This window comes from Vanacampus margaritifer, chromosome 2, assembly GCF_051991255.1.
Source record: "Vanacampus margaritifer isolate UIUO_Vmar chromosome 2, RoL_Vmar_1.0, whole genome shotgun sequence".
Taxonomy (NCBI): Eukaryota; Metazoa; Chordata; class Actinopteri; order Syngnathiformes; family Syngnathidae; genus Vanacampus; species Vanacampus margaritifer.
Genome location: NC_135433.1, coordinates 3,274,217 through 3,302,074, shown reverse-complemented (window position 1 = coordinate 3,302,074; position 27,858 = coordinate 3,274,217). Strand labels below are relative to the sequence as shown.

Sequence of the window (27,858 nt, the reverse complement as noted above, 5' to 3'; positions counted from 1 at the left end):
GTGGATGTGCAATTACACTTTATTCTAGTATGGAGAAGAAAAAAGGCATATTCCTGAGAAGGACTGCATTAAAATAGCAGACTGTGAAAAGTTATGTGGTTACTTTAAATACATGACCTGCGCATACATTTTTTCTCTCTGTTTCATGTTTTGTTTCACAGTAAACTTGAACTAGAAATGGCAATAAATAGCTTCGGGGGAAAGCATAATTTAAAAAAAAACAAAAAACTGGCTGAGCTCGTATGTCGAAACCCCCACGTAAATCAGGTCACTCGTGAATTGAGATACCACTGTATAGTATTTAAGAAAATATATAGTTGCTTCTCCATTGTAGCTATCTCTGGGGGAAATTCATGCGGGCCTAGAAACGCCCATTTGAATGCCCCTAAAAAGTCGCATGTAATGGATTAATAATAGGCCCACATGGTGGAACCGTCTTGGTGGTGGTGTTTGGGGTTCTGCTTGCCGACTGTGGCCTGTGGAGGTTCGGCCCAGCTGTGTTCCCAGTGGGCACACTCGCCTCATCCCCCCTACCACCACCCAACCACTCCCCCCTCCACCCCTCCCCGGTAGCCGCTGCAGTCTGAAGCCAGGAGGAGGACGAGGACACCGTCGGAGCAAAAGTAGCCCGGGAAGGCGATTAGTTATGACGGACACCGACGAGGGGGCGCCTCCTACTCCTCTTCCTCCTCCTTCTCTGTTGCGGGGCTGCGCGTAGAGATGAGGATTCCCGTGGTGGCGGTGGTGAGTGAATCCCCTCCATTTGTTCTCGTGGAATGTGTGTGTGTGTGTTCTTTTTTTTACGCTACGTTGCTCCGACCTTGCCCCGCCATTGCAGCGGCGCTGACGGGCGCCGGAGTCCGAGCGGGTCGCGGCGGTGTCGCGGTGATTTAGCTAGCTTATTAGCATTTACGCAACATACGAACAAGCCTTCTTAAAGATATACACCGAATTTACACTATAAAAACCTGGAGTAACATAAGTTGGGGCTATTTTGTGCTTAAAATCCATAGTTGGAGCATTTTCTTCGGTTCGCTCCGGGTGACGCGCGCCGACTCGGTGGCCGTCCGTCCGAGCGGCGAGTCGGCGCGGTCACTCGGCGTGCTCGGCTGCGCTGCCCGCTGGAGCCTCGGAGGCTAAAAATAGTGTTTAATTTCCTCTCGCTTTTTTTCCTTTGACGCAGCCTGCCTACTAACTCCGTGTGGTGATACTCTTTCGCCATGTTTTGGCACAAAACAAACAGGAGCACTGGACAAGTTGAGTCGTGGACGGACGTCCAAAACGCAGCTAGCACCTCCAAGCTAATTCAACGAGTTAAGAAAGAAAGCCTCGCAAAACTGGTTTTAACATGTCAGGCTGTTTTAAAACCACACTACTCTTCTGTTGTTCGCCCTTTAGGAGTGTTTGCCACCTGTGTTTAGTCCCCAGGGGCTTTTGCTGGGGTAATCCAAGTTAAGTAGTTTTTACCTTTAAGCCCCCCTGGAAACGCCGGCATTTCCTACCTTTTTCTGTTTTGACATTGACATGGAAGTTGACACGACAATTTTCCATCTTCAGACTGAGGCAGTATCAGAAAGACGGAGAGCTAGCTACATTTCGGGATCAGAGAATGTCCGGTATGTATCCGGCTGTGGATTTCTCACAGAACCCAGTGAAAAGACATTTGAAGCAACTGAAGCCCCATTCACGCTACCACCAGTAAATAAAAGTGGGCATTTAGCACATTTTTTCCTATCTGTGTCAATGTCACAGAAATGAAAGTCGACCCAGCAGTGTTTCAACTTTAGCAGTAGAATCTGAAGTAGGGCTGTCACCATTGAATATTTTTAGAAACGATTATCCCATTGAATAATTGAGACAATAATTTTTGCATTAAAGTGTATCACAAATATTTTAATTTTGTATTCGGTGTTGTCTAGTCTTTAAAATAACAACTAAGGAAAAATTCAACAATATCACACGATAGGGAGTGAGTGATGCACTTGCTAACTTTTTAAAAACTGGTTCAATTACCGGTTAGTTAATTTTTTTAAAACAGGAGTTTGGAAACGTTTTATTTTCATAAAACACAAATCAGTCAACTTTCATGAAAGACTACAGAAATCAGAGAATCATTTCTGTTGAGCGGCTGTCATCAGAGGATTTGGACACTTTTAAGTTGAACAATGGCTCAATGAATACTCGATCATTTTTGATTAGATTAGTTATTGATGACTTCTTAAACGCTGCTCGATTAATGTTGACACCACTAATCTTGTCTTTCTCAAAAATACTGCACCTGTGTCATAACAAAATATCCAGCATGTATAGCTATGCTTTTCACACAGAACCCAGCAAAGTTGCATCTTCACACAACTGTGCTCGCTTTCACTCAGAGATATGGCATCCCGCAATCAAACAATTAGACGATCTCAGTGCCACCGTCTGCTGTGAAATATATAATGCTTGTCTGACAAGGGCAATCATAGATTTCAACATAGTGTTGATTTTCACACCTTGAACAAAATTTCTCCAAACAAGTGGCGTCCAGCTTTTATTGCCATCCTCAGGGTGGCAGATGACCTAAAACCTTTCTTAAGTGACTTACTGACACAGATGTGCTAACAACTTACAGTACATTAACAGTTGCTGTAAAAAAACAAACAAATTGCCAGCAGCAGTGGATGAAAGTGTCTTCACATTATTTACAAGATGGCCGTCATTGCGTTGCTTGCTGGTTTGATCCAACATGCTGCTTGTCATCCTTTTGTCTCCCGACGCTTCAACACACGCAGGAAGTTCGCAATGCTAATATCTGCTGAAGCCCAGCGCCTCTTAACTGTTATCTTCATCCTCCTCCAGTCCTGCAGGATTTAACTTTTCAACCTCTGCAAGTCTGTCAGAGGATTAAAAAAAACAAGCAGTGCTTTTGAAACTACAATACAAGCTTAGTTTTTGCTGAAATGCTCTTATATTAGATTTTAAGCAACCTTTAGCATTCTTAGACGTCAAATGGGGCGGCATGGCTCGGTGGTAGAGTGGTTGTCGCCCATCAGTGAGGTTGTGGGTTGGATCCTCACCCCTGTTGACCCATGTCCAAGTGTCTTTGAGCAAGACACTGAACCCCGATTTGCTCCCAGTGGACCTGGCAGCACTTTGGGCACCAAATTGTGTAGATAAACGCGCTATATAAAAAGCAGTCCATTTACCATAACCTGATAACAATTGAACTGGCACTCACACACACAAAAAGCCAAAGTAAAAGACACAAATTAATTCTTTAGACCACTGTGGGGAAATTATTAAATTTCAGTCAGTTGCTCCCAATTTTTTTTATTCTATTTCCTCCAAATAAAGTGTTTTTGTTATCTATGCCAGTGACGTATATTGACAGCTAAAGCAATGATCTGCTCTTCCACTAGAGGGCAGGAGGTACAATTAACCTGTACTTGTTTCCATTCATTGAGCAGAATAATAATTTTGTCAGGACCAGTTTTCGCACTAAATACATTTGTAAAGCATATGTACTTTTTGTGATGTTTTTTGTTTTAGCGTACAATGAGACATTTCTAATGGAGCCGCAATTAACGATTATTTTGTTGATTAATCCAGTGTGCCCTGGGCCTTGAGAGCTCCAAATTTCACTTAATTGGTCAGAATTTTTTTTGTTTCCAACAAATAATGTATATTTGTCCATCTATCAATGCCAGCAACTTATAGTGACAAACAAATGATCTCCTATTAGTAGGCAGAAAGTATATAGTTAATTGACACGTGTATCCACTTTTGTGACAATTTTGTTTGGTGGTATGCTGTGAGTTAAAAAAAAAAAAAAAAAAACTTAAAATGTGTGCCTTGGTTCAATAATGGGGGTTGTGAATCACTGGATTCATCAGATTCACAAAACATTTCCTTTATTCAAAAACAAGACATTATTTCAAATTGACAGTGCAGAAAATGTGCAAACAAATTAATTATTCAGTTATTGTTTGCTTCATAACACGTCAGAGAATCAGATTTTTTTCCCCAAAGTAAAAGCAACCGTTTATTTGTATTTAACATAAAGCTAATCTGTTTTCATGGATGACTATAGAAATAGGATCATATTTACTAGTTGAGAAACTGAAATTCCAACCATTTGGAGATTTTTGAATTCAAAGATGTTAAATATCTATTAATTTGATTATCTAATTTCTACTAGTGGAAAATAGGTGCCTTGACACTATAAAAAAAACTTTCTTCTAGCTATTGTCCAATATCTTTAATAATCATAACTTTCAAACTCATAAGCAAGGCCTAAGACGACCTGAATAGAATCCAAGCTAACCTTCAAAAAAAATCCTTAAAACTCTATTATCAAACATCAGGTCATAATAACCTGGTGCGGTGTTTCAAACCAAGTGCTTACACGGTTTCATTTTGCTAATCCAAAGGCAAATATGCTGCTGTTTAGCTAAGACGTGTGTAAATCTGACTGTCGGTGCCTCGCCAGCCACTGTGCAAAAGACATTTTGCGAGATCCCTCCCTTTCTTTTCCATCAGCCCATCATTTTTTTCCCACAGTTTTTTGCAATTCTTCTGGCTACTTCATCAACTGCACTAAATCTGAAAATAAAAGGTTGGGAATTGTTTGAACTACTTAGCTGTGACTTGTGACGACGGTTAGACTGCATGTCGTACGTGCATTTTTAATGCTCGCAGACGAGGCGGAGGAAACGATGACATCATCGAGCGTCACCCGGTCGGGCGGTGGCTGCGTGGTTAGAAAGTGATGTCATCGCGTCAGTCCATTCTCCGAGACGGGGGAGCGCTTGCTGTAGTTTGGCCAGGATGTGCGTTGGGGCGGGCGGGCGGGGGGGATGGGGGCGAATAGCGGCCCGCATTCCTGGAGGAAATGAAACAAAAAGCGGAAGCGTTTCTCGAAAGTCAACTCAAGGAAGTTTTGTTGTCATGACTCAACAATATGCAGAGCTGCGCTTGTAAATAATTGACTAAGCAGGTTTTAAAAATAGAGCGCCCAGAAAAAAGCAAGAAGTAGCCGTTTAGGAGCTTTAGGCGTGTCAAAATCATCGAACTTCAAACGTGGTTTCCTTCACACACAAAAAAGAGACATTGCCACTTTGTCGTTTTGTCCCTAAATGAAAAAGTATCTCTTTTTTTTTTCTGTAGGTATGAAATTTAACATCTTACACTTGCTTCTCTTGCCCCGGTGTGTTTTGCCCGACCACTAGTTTATACATCACACCAGATGCTGGCGGTTAAGTCCTCTTAATGATCTGCACGCAGTTGTGGTTGTGTGAAAGGTCTTCTTCATTCACGGCTTTGATGAAGCCATTTTGCGAGATCTCCGCATGAAAGAAGCTCCCGTCAGCGTTGCTGTCCGGACAAGTTGTGTCAAACGTGGCGTGGACGTATGCTTGTCGCGTTGGTCTTTTCTTGACAGCAAAACTAGCTGCGAGTGAAGCGGTGCACTCTTATTTTGTCATTTTTGAGGCGCTGCTGCCACTCGACATGAATGTCAACAGCACACGTATGTCATACGTGCTGTAACGTCTAAAAATAAAAGCCTGCATTATTCAGCGCCTCTCCGGGCAAATTCAATCTTAATCTGCGTGTGTGGGGTGGGGGATGCCTTTATGTGTGTGTATGTCTATGCTTGAGAACCTTCACCCAGGTGGGAGTGCTTCAAGAATTCTGTTTGAGACATAGGACAGTTAGTATATGAAAATACCCTCCCCATCCCAATAATTAAAAAAATCTGTTTTTCTGACAATTTTTGGGGGGGGGACCTTTGTTTTGTTTTTTTGTGTAATAAAAATAAATAAATCTGTTTTTCTAAATATTTTTTTTCTGTTTTACTGAATATTTTTTTCTTTCATAAAGCAAATATAAAAAAGACGGGAACAAATATTCTGGAAAAACAGAAGGAAAAATTACAAAAAATAAAATAAAATAATTCTGAAAAACAGAGCACTAGCTTCTGTTTTATTTTATTTTATTTTTATTTTTTTATTTAACTTATGACTTACTGGCTCAGCTAAGGTAATTAGTAAGACACACAGTATTGGCAATGTTTTATGCTTTTTTTTTTTTAACTGTATACATCACTCTAATGTAAGCTAGGTTTATTGTTTTATGGCGCATGTATATACGAACAATCGATCGGCATGATTTTAGTAAGGTAACAGTTACGTTTCTACGGAAGCGTATTGCATGCGGGAAAGTGTCTGACGTTTGCGAGTCTGCAACAAGTCACTTGGAGTTCAGAGATAAAAAAAAATATATATATATATATATATATATATATATATATATATATATATATATATATATATATATATATATATTCTGAAAAACAAGATTTTTGGGGGAATGAATTTTCCCTGGTTTTCTTAATATTTTTTTCTGGTTTTCTGAGTAATTTTCTTTCTTGTTTTTTGGATTTTTTTTTATGGCAGAAAAAAAAATTAAGTAAAATAGAAAAAATATATATTTAGAAGATTCAGAAAAACAGGAGGTTTTTTTTCAAGTGAATGCAATACACTTCCGTACCCAAGAGTCATACAAGTACAATATGAAATTAGCCACTGTAACTTTTTTCCTTTATATTTTCTACTACATGCTACTTTAAGTTAGCATTGGCCTGCTAAAACGAACGTGTAATTACTATTAAGCGAACTATCCGACTTTCTGAGCAGCCAGACCCTTTTTTTTTTTTTCAAGCATGTCGCATTTTCATTTCCTTTTCCATGGTTATCATCACACACTCGTCCTCTGTGACCTCGCTCGTACCCTTGAGTGCGCGTTTGTTTGATAGATTCAACATTCAGCCGTGTGTGCCTGTTTTGTACCGCAGCGTGCGTGATAACAAGTATACGCGCTACACGGCATCTTTAACTGAGCGGAAAAATGAGCCGACTCGGCTCATTTTGCTGGCTAATCCCGCTCAGGCGCATGTCGCATGAGCGCTTGACCGAGCAGCACACGCGCCGGTTAGCCACTCTCGGGTGAAATGAACGGTTTGGAAAAGTGTTCTTGGAAGGTTGACGTTCCAGCACGGCCTCACGTGAGATGAAAAGTTATGAAACGTATTGATGATCACGGTTATCAGTATTGTGCAAGTCAAAATTCAAAACATTAGGCACACTATCTTCATATTATTAAAAAAAAAAAAAATTGGGTTGTAAAAGTAAAAAAAAAAAAAAAAATGGAAAAAAAGATATTGGGGAAAAAACAGACACAATATCAAGCACATGTCATACAATAAAATTTGAAAAAAATATTTAAGAATAAAATATTAGGAAAAAACAAACAGACAAAATATCAAACACGTCATATTAATCAAATTATAATCAAATTAAAGTATTTGACTTTGTTTCCTTCCCACAAAAGGCGTGGACGCCTGCCATAACGGCTCAAATATTGACTGAGTGCGGAATAGTGCTCACATCAAAGCCGGCCTGCGACTGCTGAGGAGGACCTCCGTGCAGGTCGGTGAACCGCACACGCACGCTAAATCACAATCAATGATGTGAAGGACGTTCGGCAGATTTGCCATTGACGCTCACTGCTCGTTCCCTGAAGGCACACGCTGGCCGCAGACCAGGAGGAGCTTCCTGATCCATGGAGAATTATTTCCAGGCCGAGGCCTTCAACCTGGACAAGGTGCTGGATGAGTTCGAGCAGAACGAAGGTGAGCACAGTCGATTGATTGATCCAGTCGCGAAACATAAATGGAGAGCATTCCGATAGATTCTCTGCTTCTTACACTTTTTGTGTATGTGTAAGTTTTTTGGCACATGGGAGTGTCAGAAGTCAAAATATTAGGTGCACTTGCACAGTCTAACACAAGCCAAAGCAGTACTGCTTAAAATATACTGCGACTAAAAACAAATATCAAAATGAAAACAGCCAAAAAATATTGGCGAAAAATCGTAAGAAACACAAAAATATTAATCGAAACATACATTGAAAAGAAATGAAGAATTATCACAAAAAAATATCTGAACAGCAATACGAAAATAGACAAATATTAGACTAAACGCACAAATTAGAAAAAAAAATCAAATAAACAAAATATTAGTCAAAAATTCCCGAATGTTTCAGACAAATTCAATAGAAAAATATTTGTGGGGAATATAACAAAAATACTAGAAGATAAATTAGAATTCAAATTAGAGCAAAGTGAAAAAATATTTCACAAAGTAGCTAAACTAAAATAAAAAGTAGACTAGTAGAAACATACATAAAAAAAAAAACTATTTGACAGAAAATCTTTAGACAGAACAAAAAAAATACAAAAATGGCCAAAAAATAAATGAAATGAAATGAAGTATGAAAATAACAGACAAAAAATACACACATTACAGAAAAATAGAAAGATAATGGGGGGGAAACCCAGCAATATTAGACCAAAACAAAATACACAAATTAGAAGAAAACAAAGGGAAAATTCTACAAAATTAATAGACAGGGTTTTTTTTATTGCATAAATAATCAAATAAACTGGATGATGTATGGATGAAAAAATATATTAAGGAAAAACATATTTGACAAAAATATTAGAAAAACACAAACTATTAGCTGGAAAATACAAAAATATCAAAGAAAAATAGTTGAAATATACCAAAATAGTTGACACTCAACTTTATTCTACAGGCTTGGAAGCAGGTGTAAGACTGTTTCCTTTCTTGGTAAAAAAAAACAAAAACAAAACTTCTATTTTGGCTTGGCCAGTAAAAAAAAAAAAAAAAAAAAAAAGGTAGTTATAATGGCCGTGTCGTGAAACAACTCTATAGCTACCTTGTTGGATGACAAGATGGAGGTCGGGCAATCAGGCCAAAGAACAAATGAAGCCTTTCCCTTGAGTTTAGGCACAATTTCACGTCAAGAAGTGACGTCCATGTTTAATTCTGGAACTTGTGACAGGAAAGCTGCTGATTCATAAGTCCGCAATATTTTGTAATACACGTGTGTGTGTGTGTGTGTGTGTGTGTTGTGCATGCGCGCGTATTGCTGCAGCAACAACAAAAGCAGCCAAACTCGCATTCCAGTCTGGGGAGGAGAGCAGCAGTCACGCTGACTGGACTGAGCGTTGCCTCCGTTGACTGGAATGAGCTCCCAAAGAATTTGGAAAGCATTACGGCGTCAGTGTGATGCCTTTACGTACTTTGATAGGTGCTGCTGTTTTGGTTAGCGGCAAGAGTTCAAACAGGCCTTGCAGCTGACTCTTTATTGTGTGTGTCGAAAGACGGCGTCAGAATTAAGGTAATTACTTACTACTTTTTTTCTGTATTTTTTTTTAAAAATAACTTGTTTGAAACAGCATGACGTGAACTTCAGGATCAGCGCAGCACAAACAAAAATAAGCGATATGGTGCAAACTTGTTTTTTTTTTAGCGTTCGTTAGTTTATTTTATTTTAGTTTGTTTGGCATTCTTTATTTACTGAAAAGACGGCAAACTATTGGTGCTGCTTTTTCTTAAGAAAAGACAGCCGTTAGATTAAAAATAAAAAATGGTCTTGTTTAATCTTTTAGTGTGTATTTTATGTTTATTTGAAAGTCTTTCCCGTAATTAGAAATAGCGATGTTTGATATCACTTTTTTCAGACCGATGACCAGTATTCACTCTTTAAGTACTCACTGACATAGAGTACGATACCTCTTGTACTTATATGTAAAATTTCTTTTAACACAGTGATGAAAAATTGTGTATAAAGAGCATTCTTTCTGACGCAGATGATTATTCGCTAATGTGTCAAACTGCTGCATTGGAAGACTTACTCGATGTCAGACTTTTTTTGCCTTAATTTTTTTACTACTACTTAACATTGTGTGAAAGTGTCATTTGTTCAGCGATGTTCCCTAAAAAGACAATTAAATATCTACAGAAATGTGATGGGTGTGCTCACTTTTGTGAGACACTGTATATTTCCCCAACACTCAACATGTCATTTTCCTCTGCCAGATGAACCCGACTCACCTCTCCTCACTGACGCCAAATGGACTCAGATTCTGGCTCCGCCTGCCCACCTGCTCTCTCTGAACCCCGCCCTGGCCCACGCTGATCTCAGTCCCCGGGAGAGTCCGCAGCCCCTGAAGACCCTTCCCGACGTCGACCCTAAAAGACCTACGGGCGGCGAGCCGGCCGATGTCCACAGCCCGCCCCTGCCGCAGCCCAACATCGGCAAACTGGTGGGGACGGACGAGCGGTCGCCCGTCACGGCCTGCGAGGAGCAGCAAGGGGACGCCTGCGCCGCGTCCCGCTTCACCTTCGAAGTGGGATTGGAGCACGAAGGGGCTCCCTCTGACAAGGTTCATCCGCACGTGGAGCCCGCCACACTGAACGGAGAAGGCGGCTCGCCGGACTTTGAGCAAGAAAGACTACGTGGCGAGCAGGTAGAAAGTGTTGTGAATGGAGGCGCGTCTAGACTCGTGTCTGGGCAGCTCCTTCCCAACGGCTTGCAACCCGATAACGGGAGCCGACTAAATGTCCGGGAGGAGGAAGAGGAGGAGAGGTTCTCCCCCTCGCCCGTGTCCTCCAAGGAAGACTCCGTGACGGAGGAGAAAGAGATGGAGGAGAGCAAGCAGGAGAACGCTGACGGGGCGGCGTCAGGCGGCGTTCGAACAAAACTGAACAACAGCCGCCTCCAGCCGGTCAGCATCCCGTACGGCGGGGCGCGACCCAAGCAGCCCGTCGGCCTCAAACTCCAAATCCCGCAGCCGCTAGCGGGCCAGGTGCAGAATCAGCTCAGTAGCAAGAACAAGAACCTGGACAGCCGCCGGGGGACGCCGCCTGAAACCACGCTCGGCGGGACCGAGGTGACTTCGGCGGTGAACGGCGTCGCGGTCCTCCCCGCTTCAACCCTCGCGTTGTCCTCGGACAGTCCGGACAACGACCTTCAGGCAGGGCAGCAGCACAGCTCGCTTGACGGGAAGTCCCCAAGCTCGCTCGGCGAGGTGGCCCCCGTGTGGGTGCCCGACTCGCAGGCCCCCGTCTGCATGAGGTGCGACGCCAAGTTCACCTTCACCAAGAGGAGGCACCACTGCAGGGCCTGTGGCAAGGTAAGGGGTCATTACGGTACATGATAGTACAGGTGGCCCTCAAAGTAAAACTGAAAACTGCGTTGGCATAACCCAGAGGTGTCCAATCTATGGCCCGGGGTCCATTTGTGGTCCACCGTCCAATTTTAAGTGGCCTGCCGCATATTCTAAAAGTTACATTTGCTACGACTAATAGATTTAGTTGTATGTGCTGTAGAGCTTTTCTAAATATGCAAAGATGCAAATAAACTATTTGCAATTAAACAAGTAACATTTATCTTCATAACTGTGGTGAAAAAAGATCATCTTTTTTTTTACTAGCAAAAATAGTTTCCTCCACTTTTTGCTCTGTCAAGGTCCAGATTGTGAACATATCACATGAATGATTCCCAATTTACTGCTTTAAAAATGGTCAGCTTTCTACAAATTGCTCATCTTGGTTCTGCTGCTTTAAAATACAAGGGCAGATTTTTAATTTTTTTTGCATGGTCTTTGGCTACCCCCAAATCTTGTAAAATCCTAAACTATTTGCTTTGCAGAAAGCTGTTTAGGCAGCCGTAAAAAAAGAAAAAAGAAAAGACTCTTTAATATATCAACAATTTGCAATTGCTAGATTGATTTTGGTGTGCTTGATCTATTAAAAAAAAAAAAAAGTGGCTGTCACATCCTTTGATTTTTGCGTATGCGGCCCTAAGAGCAAAAAGTTTGGACACACAAGTCAGAATGTGCTGTAGTCTACCTCTCACCTACGCTAATGCTGTAATAAATACTTGAATGTAAAACACTGCAAATACAAGCTACAAATACAAACCAGTCAAATAAATAACAAAAATCCAAAAGTAGCTGTCTCTACATTTAACGTAATTATTTTCTGCTCAGCCATCTAACACTGTGAAAAGTACAAATGGTCACAATATCAGTTTCAAGATCAGGACAAAATATAGTAAAGCATGCAATTCTCTTTTTATAAACAAAGAAAATGAAAAAAAATCCCATTGGCAAGAGAGCTCATTTAACTCTTTGACTGCCAGACATTTTCAGAAAAGGGACGCCGTGGGTGCCAGCCGATTTAAGCATTTTGACTGATCTTTCAAGGTCCACAGAAAATGTTGTGTTTGGACTATGGAAACACACATACTACCAAATGAAAGATTGAACTCTCATCTTTCATCAGAAAAAAAAGTTTGTTTCTACCTTATTCCGTTTTTCAGTAATCAACAATAGAAAATGGTTAGTTTCACCTCTGTTTTTAAAAAAAAACGTCTTTTAACGTCTTTGGCAGTCCTCCATAGGATTTTACTAAACGTTATTTAACGTTTTTGGCAGTCAAAGAGTTAAGATTCAAGACCTCAGTTTTGTTTCTTCTTGCTGTAGCTTTGGTTTGTCGTGGACATCGTCTTGAGATGGAGGATTTATGTCAACCTGCTTTGTGTCCCGAACTTCCGTACAAAGTCTCAGAACTAATTTCTCCCTGAGACCTCTCAGCACACTTCTGTGTGTGCTCAAAACCAGTTCCTCTTAAAAGCCAAATAAAAAGTCGTTGTCATAAATGATCCTGATTTGTGGTCCAAGACTTTTGTGGGCTATATTTGCTGAAAAAGTTAGTTTAAACATCAAATTGTGACACTTTTGGGATGTTTCATACATATGACAGTACATCGTCATACAATCAAATTATGAAATGCCTGTTTCCTTTCTCACACATACACGCGGACGCGCACACGCAGCCGTGTGCCAGCGCAGCACCGTTTGCACGAGCATGCGGTCGCTGACATCGCACTTGGGGGGGGGGGGAAAAAAAAAAATTCTGACTGCTCTGCGATTTTCCCACAGCGGTAAACAAACACTCCTTGTGCCACTGGCAAACAATCGCCTGACTCATCCGCATGCCTCATCTGTGACCTCGCGAACCTCTTGACACATCTGAGTGGTAGAACTTGCACTGTTACAGCTTGCGCTCCTCATGTCACGGCAGGTGTTCTGTGCCACGTGCTGCGGCCTGAGATGCAAACTGGCGTGCATGGACGGGAAGGAGGCTCGCGTCTGCGTCACCTGCCATTCGGCCCTAACCAGCGGTGAGAGCGGATCATTTATCTACATACAAGCTGTCTAATTGACTAAAACAACACATGAGACCAACTTAACGGCATCACTTCCACAGCACTGGTCAATATTCTCATTGAAAGTTTCGAAAGTGTCGCCATCCACTTTTGTAAAACTATGAACCGTACAGGAAACATTCCAAGTCCCGTTTTGCAGCAAATAATTAACACCGCATCGATCACACCTTTTGTTTCTGTTTGGTTGTTTTCCTTGGAACCGGTGGTTTCCTTAACTCATTCACTGCCATTGACGGCTATAGACGTCAAAAATTAATTTGAACTACTGTATTTCTATTAGCTTAACATTTTTTCTCACTTTTGTTAACAAGAGTATGAAAAAAAATATTGTACATTTAGACCAGATATAAAATTTGTGATTAATCATGAGTTAACTATTAAAGTCATGCGATTAATTACAAATAAAAATTGTAATCGCCTGACGCCCTAATTTTAATAATCTTTTCTTTTTTTGAAAAAAGATTATTTAAAAAAAGAAAAGATTATTATTAAAAATATATATTTTTAAAGATTTTAAAAAGTAAAGAAAAGATTATTATAAATTATGTCGTCAAGCGACAAATTAAAATTTTAATTGTGATTAATCACATGACTTCAATAGTTAACTCACGATTAATCAAAAAATGTATATCTGTCTTAAATGTACAATAAAAACTTTTTTCTAGGTTTTTATACTCTTGTTAAAAGTGGAAAAAATGTCAAACTAACAGAAATAGTTCAAATGAATGTCTAAAGCCGTCAATGGCAGTGAATGAGTTAAAGGTGAAATGACAAGAACAAGATGGTGCCAAAGAGGGCAGAATTTTTTTAGCTGATCGTTTTACTAATGTACCACTGTTGGGTTTATATAGATCGTTTTAACAAATTCAGAGGTCCAGGGTTCAAGTCTGGGCTCAGGCCTTCCTGTGTGGAGTTTGCATGATAAGTGGTTTAGATAATGGATGGATTGAAGACAAAAAGAGATCCCCCCCCCCACCCTCCCATTTTTTTTTTTTTTAAAAGTTGCAAACTCACCCTTTATCCACTATATCTATAGAGCTCAAATAAAGAAAACTACTCAGACTTTGAAGATGCTTAACAGGCACATGATTGAGAGGATACAGAAAAGTGTTTTCAAAACTGCACTGTCACCAACTGGTCTTTTACAATTTTACTGCATATAAATGTGCGGAGCACTATACAATAAAACTAAAATAAAGCAAACTCAGCCTTTAGAAGACATTTAACAGAGAGAAAACAGGAAGATGTTTGCAGAGCCATATTATCCACCTGTAGCGTTTTGTGATTTTACTGAAGTATTACTGGAATTTTTAAATGTCAATAAACAACTGACAACGAAACTAAACGTAAAACTGCTCAACCTTCAAAAGAGGATTTGAAAGCTGTAGTGTTGATTTGAGAGAATTATAGTGTTGCTTAGTTGGTTCAAGTGCATTTATTTGGTAGCGTAGCGTGTTAGCATTTCAATATGCAGTTAATCATTGCATTATTTGTCTTGTACGAAGCATCCAGACCACAGTACATTCCTTTTCTCGTTCAACAGTCATCACTAGTAACCTTCAGTGCTGGCATCACTTAAAAAAAGCCAAAGAAAAAGCTAATCTTACTCCTAGTAATAAGTCCGAAAGCCTGCACGAATGTCTTTAATTTAACAACATGCGTGTGACTCTGATCTGTGAATGAGGTCGATTGTTGCCCATTGAAGTCACAACGTGTGGTCTTTTGACCCCCAAATCCTCAGCTCCGACATCGTCGGACTCTCAGCTCACGGCTGGCAGCAACCAGAGTCCCAACCCCAACAACCCGGCTGAGTACTGCTCCACCATCCCCCCCCTGCAGCAGGCCCAGGCCTCGGGAGTGCTCGGCTCGCCCCCGCCCACCGTCATGGTGCCGGTGGGCGTCCTCAAGCCGCCTGGCAACGAGGGTGAGGCCTTCAATTCCACACAAATGGTGTGGGGTTTTTTGGGTTGTTTTTTGGGTCGTTTCAGTTTCAATTTCAGTGGACAGCAAGTGGCCTCTGAGATGGATAAAAACGGCTAGATTTTGCTTCATAACTCATATTCCACAAATGCACTATTAATATCAAAATATCATGTTTAGACTAGGAAGGTCACCTATAACATAGTATTGTCAAGAAATAATTAAGGTTGACTTCCCCTTTAAGGTCAACAAACACAAACCACCATTTAGTTCACACATACATCATTATATTTCCATTACGTGTAATAGTATTGGACCTAGTGTATTTTTGCTTCCTAAATGTTTCTGTGAACAAACATTCTGGGGCCAATGAATGTTTTTGAATGCATCATTTAATCGAGTAATCGCCCCCCTCACCAACCCCCAAAATTATTATTATTATTATTATTATTATTATTTTGTTGCTAATCCACTAACGTTGGATATGAATTGAATGGGCTCTTTGCACAAATCCACTACTTCATTTCCTGTCTTTCCTGATTGGACAAATGGATTAATCCAGGTGTGCCTGGCCATTGTCGTCGTGGTTACTGAGGTAAGGCACACCTGGATTAATCCGTTTGTCCAATCATGAAAGACAGGAAATGAAGGAGTGGTGCTGAGTTCAGGAAGTAGTGGATTTGTGCAAAGAGCCCATTGAGTGGATATAAGTACTCATAATTTGTTATTGAACACCAGCCAACAAAAATAGCCTATGATAAACGGTTAGCAATGACAATTAGCATTAGCACGCTAGCGATTACCACTTAAGTCAAACCCGAAAAACTTTTTTTGACAATATGTTCTATGCAGCCCCACTAGTCTAAATACAGTATTTAAGTTCATATTTCTTTAGTTGAATAAGAGTGAAGCAGCAAAATACAGCAGTATTATCAATATCACCAGGCGGCCATTTTGCCACTTGCTGTGAAAATGACATCACAGTTGCTCAGGTCTCAGGCAATAACCAATCACAGCTCAGCTTCAGAAAACAGGTGAGCTGTGATTGGTTGTTGCCTGAGTCCTGAACAACTGTGATGTCATCTTAAATTGACAGCAAGTGACAAAATGGCCACCCTCTGACATGAATTAAAAACGGCTGGATTTTGCTAGCCTGGCAGGTCTGGACAGGCGTCCATAGACAGCGATTCGGCTCCGGTCGAAAACAGGCCGGCCAATCAAATTTTTATATTTGTGTGATGTTGTCTTCGTGAGCTACGTCGCTCTTCATGTTTTTTTCCACAACGACGACATAAGTCATTCACCCCGTCTACGGGGGGGGGCATCAGTTACTTGTGTTTTTGTTGTTGTTGTTTTACTGTACTTGGGTCCGTCTCATTCAGGCTCTGTCGCACGGGAGCAGAGAAGGGTGTGGTTCGCAGACGGCGTCCTACCGAACGGCGACGAAACAGAATCCCCGAAAGCTCCCGCGCCCTCACAGCGCACCAGCTTCTCGACGAATGCAAGCAAAACCTCTGGATCGGATGCTGTAGAGGTGCATGCACACTTTGCTTGAAAGGGAAATGTAAAAAAAAAAAAAAAAAAGTTTATATAAAATGTAGCATATATGATACGATACGATACGACGATTGGCGTTGCAGTAGTCTGTTTATTTTAAATGCGACATTCAGGTGACATTTTTAGAATTCCAGGAAATGCCTCCATTTAATAGACACTGTCCCCCATCGGCAGTTGAGTAAATATCTGGCCTCTATTTGCAAAAATCTATTCTTCATTCCTTCACTCAGCATTGGAGCCATTTCAAAGACTTTTCATCGCAGTGTGTGTTTTTTAACCTTCACGCCTCATCCCCCCCCCCCCCCCCTCTCTCTGTCTCTGCCTCATCAGGCGGCCCCCACCCCCGCGGCTCCGCTGGGCAGCCCAGTGGGCAGCGCCCTCAGCTTGATCCCGGAGGACGGGCTCCCTCCCATCCTCATCTCCACCGGAGTCAAAGGAGGTACGGGAGGCCACATCACAGGTGCTTGCCCTCATCCGCACCGTCACCGTCCCGCCACCTCCCCAATGACGCATGCGTCCTCCATGTTGCTTTCATGTTGCCACGCAGTCAACTCTGTCGCGTTCACTCGCTGGATGGACAAATGTATTTGGACAGGAAGGCGATGCTAATCGTTAGCATTTGACATAGTTTGCTAGCATTGAGCTACAAAGACTTAAAACCAAAAAGGCAAAAGTGTTCTGCTGGATTGGCGTTCTTGTCCATTTGCCACCTCTGCTATAAGTTGAGAATGTTCCTATACTTTTGTCCACCTGAGCTCTCACAAATCACAATCCACACTTGCACTGAGCCCCGTGGGCCTGTTTTTACGCTACGTAACCTCTGACCTTGTGCAGACTACGCAGTGGAGGAGCGTCCGTCTGCGATGGTCCTCATGCAGCAGCTGGAGGAGGGCGGTCCCGACCCGCTGGTCTTTGTCCTTAACGCCAACCTGCTCGCCATGGTCAAGATCGTCAACTGTGAGTCGGCGCTTTGTGTCATCAGCTTACTGAACGACTTTACACTTGTATAGATTTAAACAATATGTCATAAAAGTATCAACTGGATTTTTTATTGGTTATATTATGTAAGAACTAGATAGCATCTTAAATAATATTTACAGGGATGTGATTTTTCCGATAATTCGCGGAATTCCGCTTTTTTTATCTCCCCCCCCCCCCCCAAAAAAAAAAAATTACGATTTTTTTATTTTTATTTTTTATTTTTTATCGTAGTACATTTGTGGTATGCTCTAATATGAGTTACTTTTCATTTGGTCATGATGCAATTATTTGTTCATGAAATTTGAACTCTTCAACATTATTTATGTGTTAACTTAGTAATCACATTAGTTAGATATGATGATATTCTCAGTGATAGTTTTTAAAAGCAAAGGCAGTCCAATGTTTTTGAATGTGACTGATTTTGAGTTGACTAAAACTGCCATTTTATATGGGATAGTTCAATATACATTGAAAATTTATGCTGTTGTTTTGTCTATTTCTTTGTCATGTGAGTGCATTGAAAGTACTTAAAAACACGGAAAACCCATGAGCTCCGGGGGGCTCCGCCCCCCTTGTCCCCCGGCTAAATTTTCAGATAATTTCACTTTGGTCAAATCACATCCCTGTAGAACAATTATAGTCTAGAACAATTGGCCAATTAATGCTATGGCCTAGAAATAGTACCGTTATTGTCGAACCCTGAAAATAAATAAGGAAAAAACAAATATGAATTCGGATAGCATATACTGTGCAAATCTTAAAGGGGAAATCAACCTTAAACATTTTGTGACAATAATATGTTGTATGTGACCTCACTAGTCTAAACATGACATTCTGATTGGTATTACATTTGTGGAATATGAATTATGAAGCAAAATCCAACCGTTTTTATTAGGGGTGTAACGGTACACAAAATGACATTTCGGTTCGGTATATTTTCGGTACAAAAAAACCTTGTCCCCCCACCAGGCACTGCCCTGGACCTAGCTGGGTGCCGGCGGCCCCCAGACCCCCGGCTAAATTTTCTGATAATTTCACTTTGGTCAAATCACATCCCTGTATTTAGGAATTACTTGTACTACAACACAAACAACAAGACAAACAAGAAGCTGACATCCGTCGACCTTTTTTTGATCTGTCAGACGTCAACAGGAAGTGCTGGTACATGACAACAAAGGGCATGCACGCCGTCGGCCAGGCCGAGGTTGTGGTTCTGCTCCAGTGTCAACCCGAAGAGAAGACCATCCCTAAGGACATCTTCAAACACTTTGTGCACCTCTACCAGGAGGCGCTCAGCGGTAAGATGTCACCTCTGAGAGGAAAAGACAGAGCAAGTCTGACATTTGGTTTCAAAGTTGCCAATTTAAGGTATTTTGGGCAAAAAATAAATGACCAATTGCTTCCAAATTTTAGCCATGTTTACTAGACATACATATGGTTGATTCTAAATTGTGAGAAATTTCAGATTTTACTCTTCTCCCAAAAAACCCTAACCTCAAAAACCCAACTGAAACCGTTTACCTCTAGAAATATATAAATATTGTCGGGGGGGGGGGGGGGGGAAACAAAGCGGCCATTTTAGCCAAAGTCACTGTTTCCAGGGGCCCTTCAGCTAGATTCCCTTGGCAAGGTGAAATTATAATAATAGCAACGCCTAAAATGAGTAGAGCAAAAAAAATAAATAAAAAATTAAGAAACCACGCCTAAATAGACAATTTAGGGTCATTTTTGCTACAACAGACTTGACAGACAAATTTGAACCATGTAAAGAGAGCGCCAGCATATTCACCAATCAGCTCTTGCAAATTTTTGAAGAATCTATCCTTTTTCTAGCAAAAAAGAAAGAAAAAAAAACGGGCCATGTCTTCATGTTGCCTTTGTGCCATATGGTGGCATTGTGGTGCCAATGAAACAATTTGTGAGTTGAGGAGTTTCATTGAGACAGAACTAGTCATTTACCGCCATCTTGTGGCATCTATAGGCAATTACAATCCCTTTCAGTCAGTGCATCGATTTTTTTTTTGCCATTTGCAGCGGGTTTTCACTGTGTACTAGACTCACATAAGTGACAGGATTTCAAGGATTTGGTATTTTCGTTTTTGTCATTTTATCTTTATTTGGACCTTTTTCATCCCAGGAATAACATATACACTTGTCAAGAAGCAGAAAAAGCCCATTTTGTGTCTTCTTTCGTTGTTCAGAGTTCATGTACCGGGTTTGCTGGTCCGTCTTCTTGTGATTTTTTTTTTTTTTTTTTTTTACTCTCCACGTATTTTCAATTTTGATTGTGCATCATGTGGAACTCCTCCTCCAGGCAACGTTCTGGGCCACCTGAGCCACTCCTTCTTCACGCAGAGCTTCCTCGGCAGCAGGGAGCACGGCGGCTTCCTTTACATCAGCCCGTCCTTCCAGTCCCTCCAGGACTTGCTGCTGCCCAACCCGCCCTTCCTCTTCGGTGTCCTCATCCAGAAGTGGGAGACGCCCTGGGCCAAGGTGTTCCCCATCCGCCTCATGCTGCGGCTGGGCGCCGAGTACCGATGTGAGGGCCTTTTCACGCACTTTTGCAATGACGGCATCATATCGGCGTATGACAACAGTTGAATTTGTTGCAGTTTACCCATGCCCGCTCTTCAGCGTGCGCTTCCGGAAGCCGCTCTTTGGCGAGACCGGTCATACCATCATGAATCTGCTGGCGGTAAGACCTCATGTTCACTGGTTGACCTCCTCCCCCGCCGGTGTCGTCACGTCACGTCATGTGTCACGCAGGACTTCCGCAACTACCAGTACGCGCTGCCGGTGGTAAAAGGCTTGGTGGTGGACATGGCGGTGAAGAAGACCAGCATCAAGATCCCCAGCAACCGCTACAACGAGGTCAGCAAGCAATTAACTCATTTGCTCCCAAAAACGTATAAATTCATTCTATTTTAAATGTTTTAAGTGTCCCAAAGACGTATTTATACGTTTTATATATTTATATATATATATATATATATTTTTTTTTTAGGACCGTCAAAGTTAAAGCGTTAACTAATTAATTAATCACAAAAATCATGTCTTAATTCAGATTAATCGCACTATTAATTTTGACTGCAGAGGATCCTTTAGCTGACAGTGGATGGTTACGTTAACTCATTCACTGCCATTGACAGCTATAGACGTCAAAAATTCATTTGAACTATTTCTATTAGTTTGACTTTTTTTTTTCCACTCTTGTTAACAAGAGTATGAAAACCTAGAAAAAAAATGTATTGTACAAAATTTGTGATTAATCATGACTATTAAAGTCATGTGATCAATTACAATTACAAAATTTAATCGTCTGACGCCCCTAATTTTTTTTATAATATTTTCTTTTTTGTTTTATTACTTAATTATTTAAACTCAAGGTTAATCACAAATTGTATATCTGTTCTATATGTACAATACATTTTTTTCCTAGGTTTTCATACTCTTGTTAACAAAAGTGGGAAAAAAATGTGAAACTAATAGAAATAGTTCAAATGAATTTTTGACGTCTATAGCCGTCAATGGCAGTGAATGAGTTAAAGGTAGGACAGGTTGTGATTGAGCAATAAACATAACTACATGCATTAAAGTAAAGCATTTAATAAATGTTTGCATATGACATTCAGAATATTTGTTCATGTAAAACTATCGGGGTCATTTTTTCCCATTTAATGGGTTAAAAAAAATGTTGAAGACGTCCTCATAACCTTAAATGTCGAAATAATTGACGTATAACTGGTGTTCTTTAAATTTGGTGGGGAAAAAATGTTGATGAAAAGCCTTTTTTTAATTAAGCGATTAATTGTGATTAATCAGATGAAAAAATTTAATCATTTGACAATAAAATTTTTTCAATGCAAAATCATACAGAAGGCTTTGATGCAGCCTCTCAACTGCAGAGAGTGGTTGAGGAAATGGTAGTTATAACAAAAACAGCCAGCAGGTGGCAGCAGAGCAAAAGAGATCAACCAGGGCCATGTTGAAAAAAGCTCATTTAGCCACAGTTCTATACAGATTTGTGAATGATGAAAAATATATATAAACTTATAAACACAGAATATTGTGTTCTATTGCTATAAAAACATAAAACCTATATATATATATATATTTTTTTTTTTTTACAGTACAGTATCTATTTTTAATTTATAAAAAAATGAATTGTTATGAAATTACTGATTCAATTCTAAAAAATGCAACCATATTTCTATTAGATTAACATTTCTTCCCACTTTTATGTATGAAAACTTAGAAAAAATAGTGTACACTTTATTATAAATTGAGATATAAAATGTGCTTCTGTCACTGTGATTAATCACAAATTAATCGTTAGTTAATTATTGAAATAATTGCGATTAACTACAATTAAAAAATTTAATCAACCGACACCTAATTTTTATTAATTCTTTCATATCGAATTTTTGTTTCTATTCTATCTTAATTTCATTATTTTATTATGTGGTGTTTTTTTTGCTTTTCTTGTAGTTATATCTTCTTCTTTTTTCGTTATTCCTGTTTGATTTTGTTTTTGAGCTTCAGAGTGCAAAAAAAAGGATCCAGCATTTATTGGTGCATTGGCACGGTTGTTTTTATATCATGGTAGGAAATGTTCATTTTGCAAAACGTGGCTGGCAGCTTTGAGTCACATGACACGGCCTCATCTCACGACTAAAGCCTCCGTCCACATTTACACGCTTTGGTCTACCTCGCAAGAATTCAGCTAATCTGACGTGGATTAAAAAAAGCAGCGAGCGCTCGCCCGCCGACACCCGCCGCGCCGCTGCTGTGATCCGTCGCCTCGGCGCCGTTTGATGTTTTTTTACCGCAGTTTTCAGTCGGCGCGTGTGCGTGCGTGCGTGTCGTTGCAGCTGATGAAGGCCATGAACAAGTCCAACGAGCACGTGCTGGCGATGGGCGCGTGCTTCAACGAGCGCGCCGACTCGCACTTGGTGTGCGTGCAGAATGACGACGGCAACTACCAGACGCAGGCCATCAGCATCCACCATCAGCCGCGCAAAGGTACCTTCAACACACACACACACACACCGCCTCGCCTTGACTTTTACGCATGCGCTCATTTATCCCGTCTGCTTGCTTTTCAGTGACGGGTGCTTGTTTCTTCGTGTTCAGCGGTGCCCTGAAGGCCTCGTCGGGATTCTTGGCCAAAACCAGCATTGTAGAAGGTAACGTAAATACCAACTCTAACAACATTTACAAATGGCAAAACAGTTATGACACACACAGACTTTTTTTTCTTTTTTTTTGCCTCGGTAATTCCCACGGCGACATCATCGCGTCTCCCACCGTAGACGGCGTGATGATCCAGATCACAGCGGAGACCATGGACGCTCTACGGCAAGCGCTGAGGGACATGAAGGACTTCAGCATCACGTGCGGGAAAGCCGAGCAGGAGGACAACCAGGAGCTGGTGCACGTCCAGTGGACGGACGACGACCACGACTTCAACAAGGGGTGAGAACTTAAGTGAGGTCTGGCGGTCATCAAAATATTGATAGATTGTTTGATAATTGATTAGGTGTCAATTAATTCTTGCACCTCGACTGTATACCCGCACAATGACGTCATAATAAAGATTTTAAAAAACACTTCCGCATTTCAGCGTCATCAGTCCGATCGACGGCAAGTCGATGGAGACCATCTCCAGTGTGAAGATCTTCCATGGCTCTGAGTTCAAGGCCAACGGCAAAGTGATCCGCTGGACCGAGGTACGACACGCGCGCTCTCACGTAGAGAAAAATGTGTTTGACATTTTTTTTTCTAAATATTAAAAAAATATTTTTGAAATCGTAATTAATCTCATGACTTCAATAGTTAACTCACGATTAATCGCACATTTTATATCTTCTAAATGTAAAATAAAATGTACGATAAAAAATAAGATGTACAATAAATAAAAATGTCAAAAGTGGGGGAAATAAGTATTAAACTAATAGAAATATGACTGCATCTTTTAGTCATTGATAGTCATTCTACAATAAATCATAAAATTGAGTTAAAAATAAAAAGATGTACTGTACTGTAAAAAGCGAGTGTGATGTTGATTTGTGGTGAGGTCATTTTTCTGCCACAAGATGGCAACATTGGATTCGTAAGACATTGGTAACAGCTCAGTGCATTTTTCTTTCCATATTAAAAGCGAACCTTTAACATGAAGTAATTTGTGAAATTCTGCACATTTTTTAAAAATGTCAAATACAACTTGACCGCAGTCAAGTCAAATATATGCATTATTATTTAATTTATTACTGAAAATGTTGTGGTGGACGTGTCTGTTGCATTGCGACTGGAATTCCCCCAGTACAGACTTTACAAGTAAAGTATTAATCACACGTAAAAAAAAAAAAAAAAAAAAAGTGGCGTTACAAGAACTCAAAATGAACGCGCTCATTTTGACGCTCTAACAAAACAATCTTTCATCTATGTAATAAAAACGCAAATCCACCTGACTCCTTCCTCTCTCCCGCCAGGTGTTTTTCCTCCAGAGCGACGAGCAGCCCAACGGCCTGAGCGACCCGGCCGACCACAGCCGCCTGACGGAGAACGTGGCGCGGGCCTTCTGCATGGCGCTGTGCCCGCACCTCAAGCTGCTCAAGGAGGACGGCGCGGCCAAGCTGGGCCTGCGCGTCACGCTGCACTCGGACCAGGTACGACATCAGCCAATCCGGTTTGCAGATTCTGCTTTTCCATTTCAACAAAGCAGGAACGCAAATGTCATCTTTCAATCCGTTGTAACCTGCTGCATTGTTCGGCGGCGGCCATCTTGTTTTCCATCCTGTTGCGTAGCGTCACAAAGTAGCACGTGATTAAACGTATTTTGTTGCTAAACCGAGCCATTAAAACGCATTGGAACGAAACAAATGACTCTTTAAAACACATGGAAACAAAACAGACACATGCTTTGGCCGATCACTGATTTGATGGATTTCTGCGGTTTTATAAAGTTAAGCTTTTAGTAACATTTAGTTTTAGTAACATTAATGAGTTATTTTCCTTTGTTAGGTGTCTTATAAGCAGGGCAGAATATGATTGGCTGCTTGCGAGTTGAGTAAACGAGCCGCTTCTTTGAAGTCAATTGCCTCTAATTAACTTTTTTTCCCTACTCTGGCGAGCAGAGAGGGGAGGGGTGAGCAGGTATGCACGAAGGAGGCGGAGTGAGGCTATACGGAAAAGTTACCGTATTTTTCGCACTATAAGGCGCATCGGATTATAAGGCTCATAGAATAGAAGTTACTGAAGTGGCTGGGGTTGCGTTAAGCATCCACTAGATGGAGCTTAGCTTAGCCCCAAGGACAACGTGAAAACAAAGCAAAAGAATACTGACATTTATGTATTTATTTATTTCAACTTTACATGGTACACATTTCTTAATGTACCCAATTTTCTATATTTTGTTAAAAACAAAATAGATTGTGTTCATTGGTGAAAATGCTGTTTAAATTTAACCAAATATTTCAAAAAGGACATTTTAGACCAATGGTAGGCAAACTCGGTCCTCGAAGGCCGGAGTCCTGCAGGTTTTGGATGTTTCCCTGCTCCAACGCAGATGATTCCAATCAACAGGATCGTTATCAGGCTTATGCAGAGCTTGCTGATGAGGACCGACTTTGCCCACCCCTGCTTCAGACCGAATATTGATTAGGTGATATATCAATACTCTCATATTACCATAATGATATTGACATTGTTCCAGCATTGCGATTAACTCTTTTGCTCTCAAAAAAAAACTTATAAATACGTTCTATTTTTAATGTTTTAAGTGTCCCAAAGACATATTTATATGTTTTTTTAATGTATTTTTTGTGCTGGAGGATGCAGAAGGCTTTTGATGCAGCCTCTCAACTGCAAAGAACGGTTGAAGAAATGGTAGTTATTACACAAACGGCCAGCAGGTGGCAGCAGAGCATAGGAAATGAACCAGGACCACGTTGAAAAAAAAACCCCGAAATTACTCAGAATTCTAAATAGATTTGTGGAACTTAGCTGTATTCTAATGCTAATTGCTGCAAAACAGATATAAAGATACTAGAGAGTCTAATCTTTCTTTTGGTAGATTCCATGTTTTTATAGCAATAGAACACAATATTCTGTGGGCCTTGCAAAATCGGTCAAAATCCAGTAAAACAGCTGGGAGCGAAGGGGGTTGCTTCTGTGAAAAGGGCTGCGGGCGAATGAGTTAATGATGAATTTGTGGCAAAACATCAGTATCACGATATCGGTGTTCTTATTTAGCAGTTTTGTCGAGATGCACATTTTTGCTCTGACTTGAGAGCAAAAATTTGGAGACGAATGTTGTACAGCGGAAGTGAACTCGACTCACTTCATAACAAGCAGCAGGTAGTAAATAGTTGAAGTTGGTGGCAAAAGAATTGTACATGTATTTAAAACCACCACATTAAGTCGGTTTAGCTTAATCCTATCGGTTAAAAAACTGGAGTGTATTTTAAGATGAATGAGTTTAGGACAAAAATATCGACATGATGTCATTTCATGATAACCGATGTTTTTGTTTTTTTTGCCCCCCTTGCAGGTGGGCTACCTGGCAGGAAGCAACGGGCAGCCTCTTCCTCCCGCCTACCTGAGCGACTTGGACAGCGCGCTAATTCCCGTCATCCACGGCGGCGGCGCCTGCCAGCTCAGCGAGGGCCCCGTGGTCATGGAGTTGGTCTTCTACATCCTGGAGATCATCTCCTAAAAACTCCGCAAACGGGAGCCCGGACCCCTTTTGACCGTCAGGCGGCGGCCGTCATGTAGCTCCAAAGACTCGGACCTCACTGAATACAACAGATGCACCAGATGCCCTTTTTTTTTAAAAAAAACGTTTTTTTTCTTGCACCCGGTGCTCAGTGCCTGTTTTGTTTTTTTGAGGGAGGGTGGGGTTGATTTCATCGCTAAAGCTTTACTCCTCAATCACCACACGCATTGACTGGATGTACATTTTGTGTGTGTGTCGGCAGAAGAAGCAGCTTGTAGCCTCCAGAGATTACGCAAGGAAACAAGACGACAGTTTCAGCTTTATTGCTCATCAGCTGTTTCGGAGGGAAGTAAGCGAGACGAACACTGTTTCGGTGTTGGTTTAATCACAAAGATGTAAAAATATAAAGTTATATATAGTGAAATAAAATGCAGAAACGGTGCACTGGATTCTAAGCCATCTCTGGGAGTGTTTGTGAAGATCTAAGACGAAGCTTGAATGTATTTCACGACAAGTTCGTCTGCGACGTGGACCTGGCCGGAACGCCCTGAGAATGTACCCTTTCCCCCCCCTTTTTTTTTTTTTTAAGTTTCTGTACAGTTCCCATCTTATTGTTAGTCCCTGTGAAGTATTTTATCCAAGCCAAACTGTGGTCAGATTCTTCACCCACCGAGACAATCAGGTGCTTGCTCGCGTCTGCTGTAGCAAACTTAACCGCCTACAGTATGTCCACCCATTAGCATTAGCATGTAGCATTTATTTATTTTTTATTTTTTTTGCATGCCCACACAAGTCGGAAACCAAGAAAGGGAAAAAAAAAAAAAGGTCAGCTTTGCATTTGCATCATGCCCAGAAATATTTTTCTATGATCATAATTCAATTCATCCATTAAAAAAAAAAGGTCCAGTCGTGTATATCCCCTGCCCTTCACATTACAAAAAAAATATCATTACCTACTACAACAAAAATTTGTAGTTTGTCAAATAAATGTAAAGCAAATTCAAAAGGTGTTTTTGTTGTTGTTTTCCATGACTGCAAATCAAGGTTTTTATGTATTATTATTTTATGTCACACTAACTTAAGAAAACCCTCACTGAAGTATCACTTATTGGAATGGATGTGGCAGGAGAGGGTACAAAAATGGCCATTGGATAGGCAAAAAAAAAAAACGCCCCAAACACCACATCCACCCCCACTATTTTTGGCCTAATGTCTGTTAGATGTTTTTTTTTTTTAATTATTATTATAAATTTTCTAAATTTGCAGATAATCGAACAACTGTTACATTTTAGATCCGCACTGGGAGTCTGGACGTCTGTTTCCGAGGCTCCCTCAAATATATAATTTTTTTAATACAACTAGATTTTTAAAAAAAAATCATAAAAGCTCCTCGTGAAAATTGTAATCCCCATGAAAATGATTCGCCCCCAAAGCCCCTTTATTTTATGTCCAGACTGGAAACCCAAAACAAAGACGACTAAGGTCAAATAATGACATTGACGAATTTATCCAAGGGTTTTAACACCTCAAGATAATGCACT

At 40.7% G+C, this 27,858-nt stretch overlaps 1 protein-coding gene across 2 annotated transcripts; it reads left to right on the top strand.

The window, feature by feature from the left end:
• Positions 1-440: 440 nt before the first annotated feature.
• zfyve9a (zinc finger, FYVE domain containing 9a) lies at positions 441-26,766 on the top strand. 2 transcript variants are annotated; one of them, XM_077558789.1, is made up of 19 exons: positions 441-744; positions 7,372-7,469; positions 7,564-7,672; positions 9,948-11,044; positions 12,999-13,098; positions 14,885-15,067; positions 16,446-16,597; positions 16,951-17,059; positions 17,455-17,577; positions 18,744-18,899; positions 19,916-20,140; positions 20,214-20,296; positions 20,368-20,472; positions 22,473-22,623; positions 22,707-22,787; positions 22,914-23,076; positions 23,225-23,330; positions 24,093-24,269; positions 26,153-26,766. In XM_077558789.1, the coding sequence occupies exons 3-19, from the start codon at positions 7,603-7,605 to the stop codon at positions 26,315-26,317; spliced, it is 3,246 nt and encodes a 1,081-aa protein (XP_077414915.1). In that variant the 5' UTR covers positions 441-744; positions 7,372-7,469; positions 7,564-7,602; the 3' UTR covers positions 26,318-26,766. The 2 variants fall into 2 exon arrangements, with proteins under 2 accessions (XP_077414915.1, XP_077414914.1); XM_077558788.1 differs by having other exon boundaries at positions 16,951-17,080.
• The last annotated feature ends 1,092 nt before the right edge of the window (positions 26,767-27,858 follow it).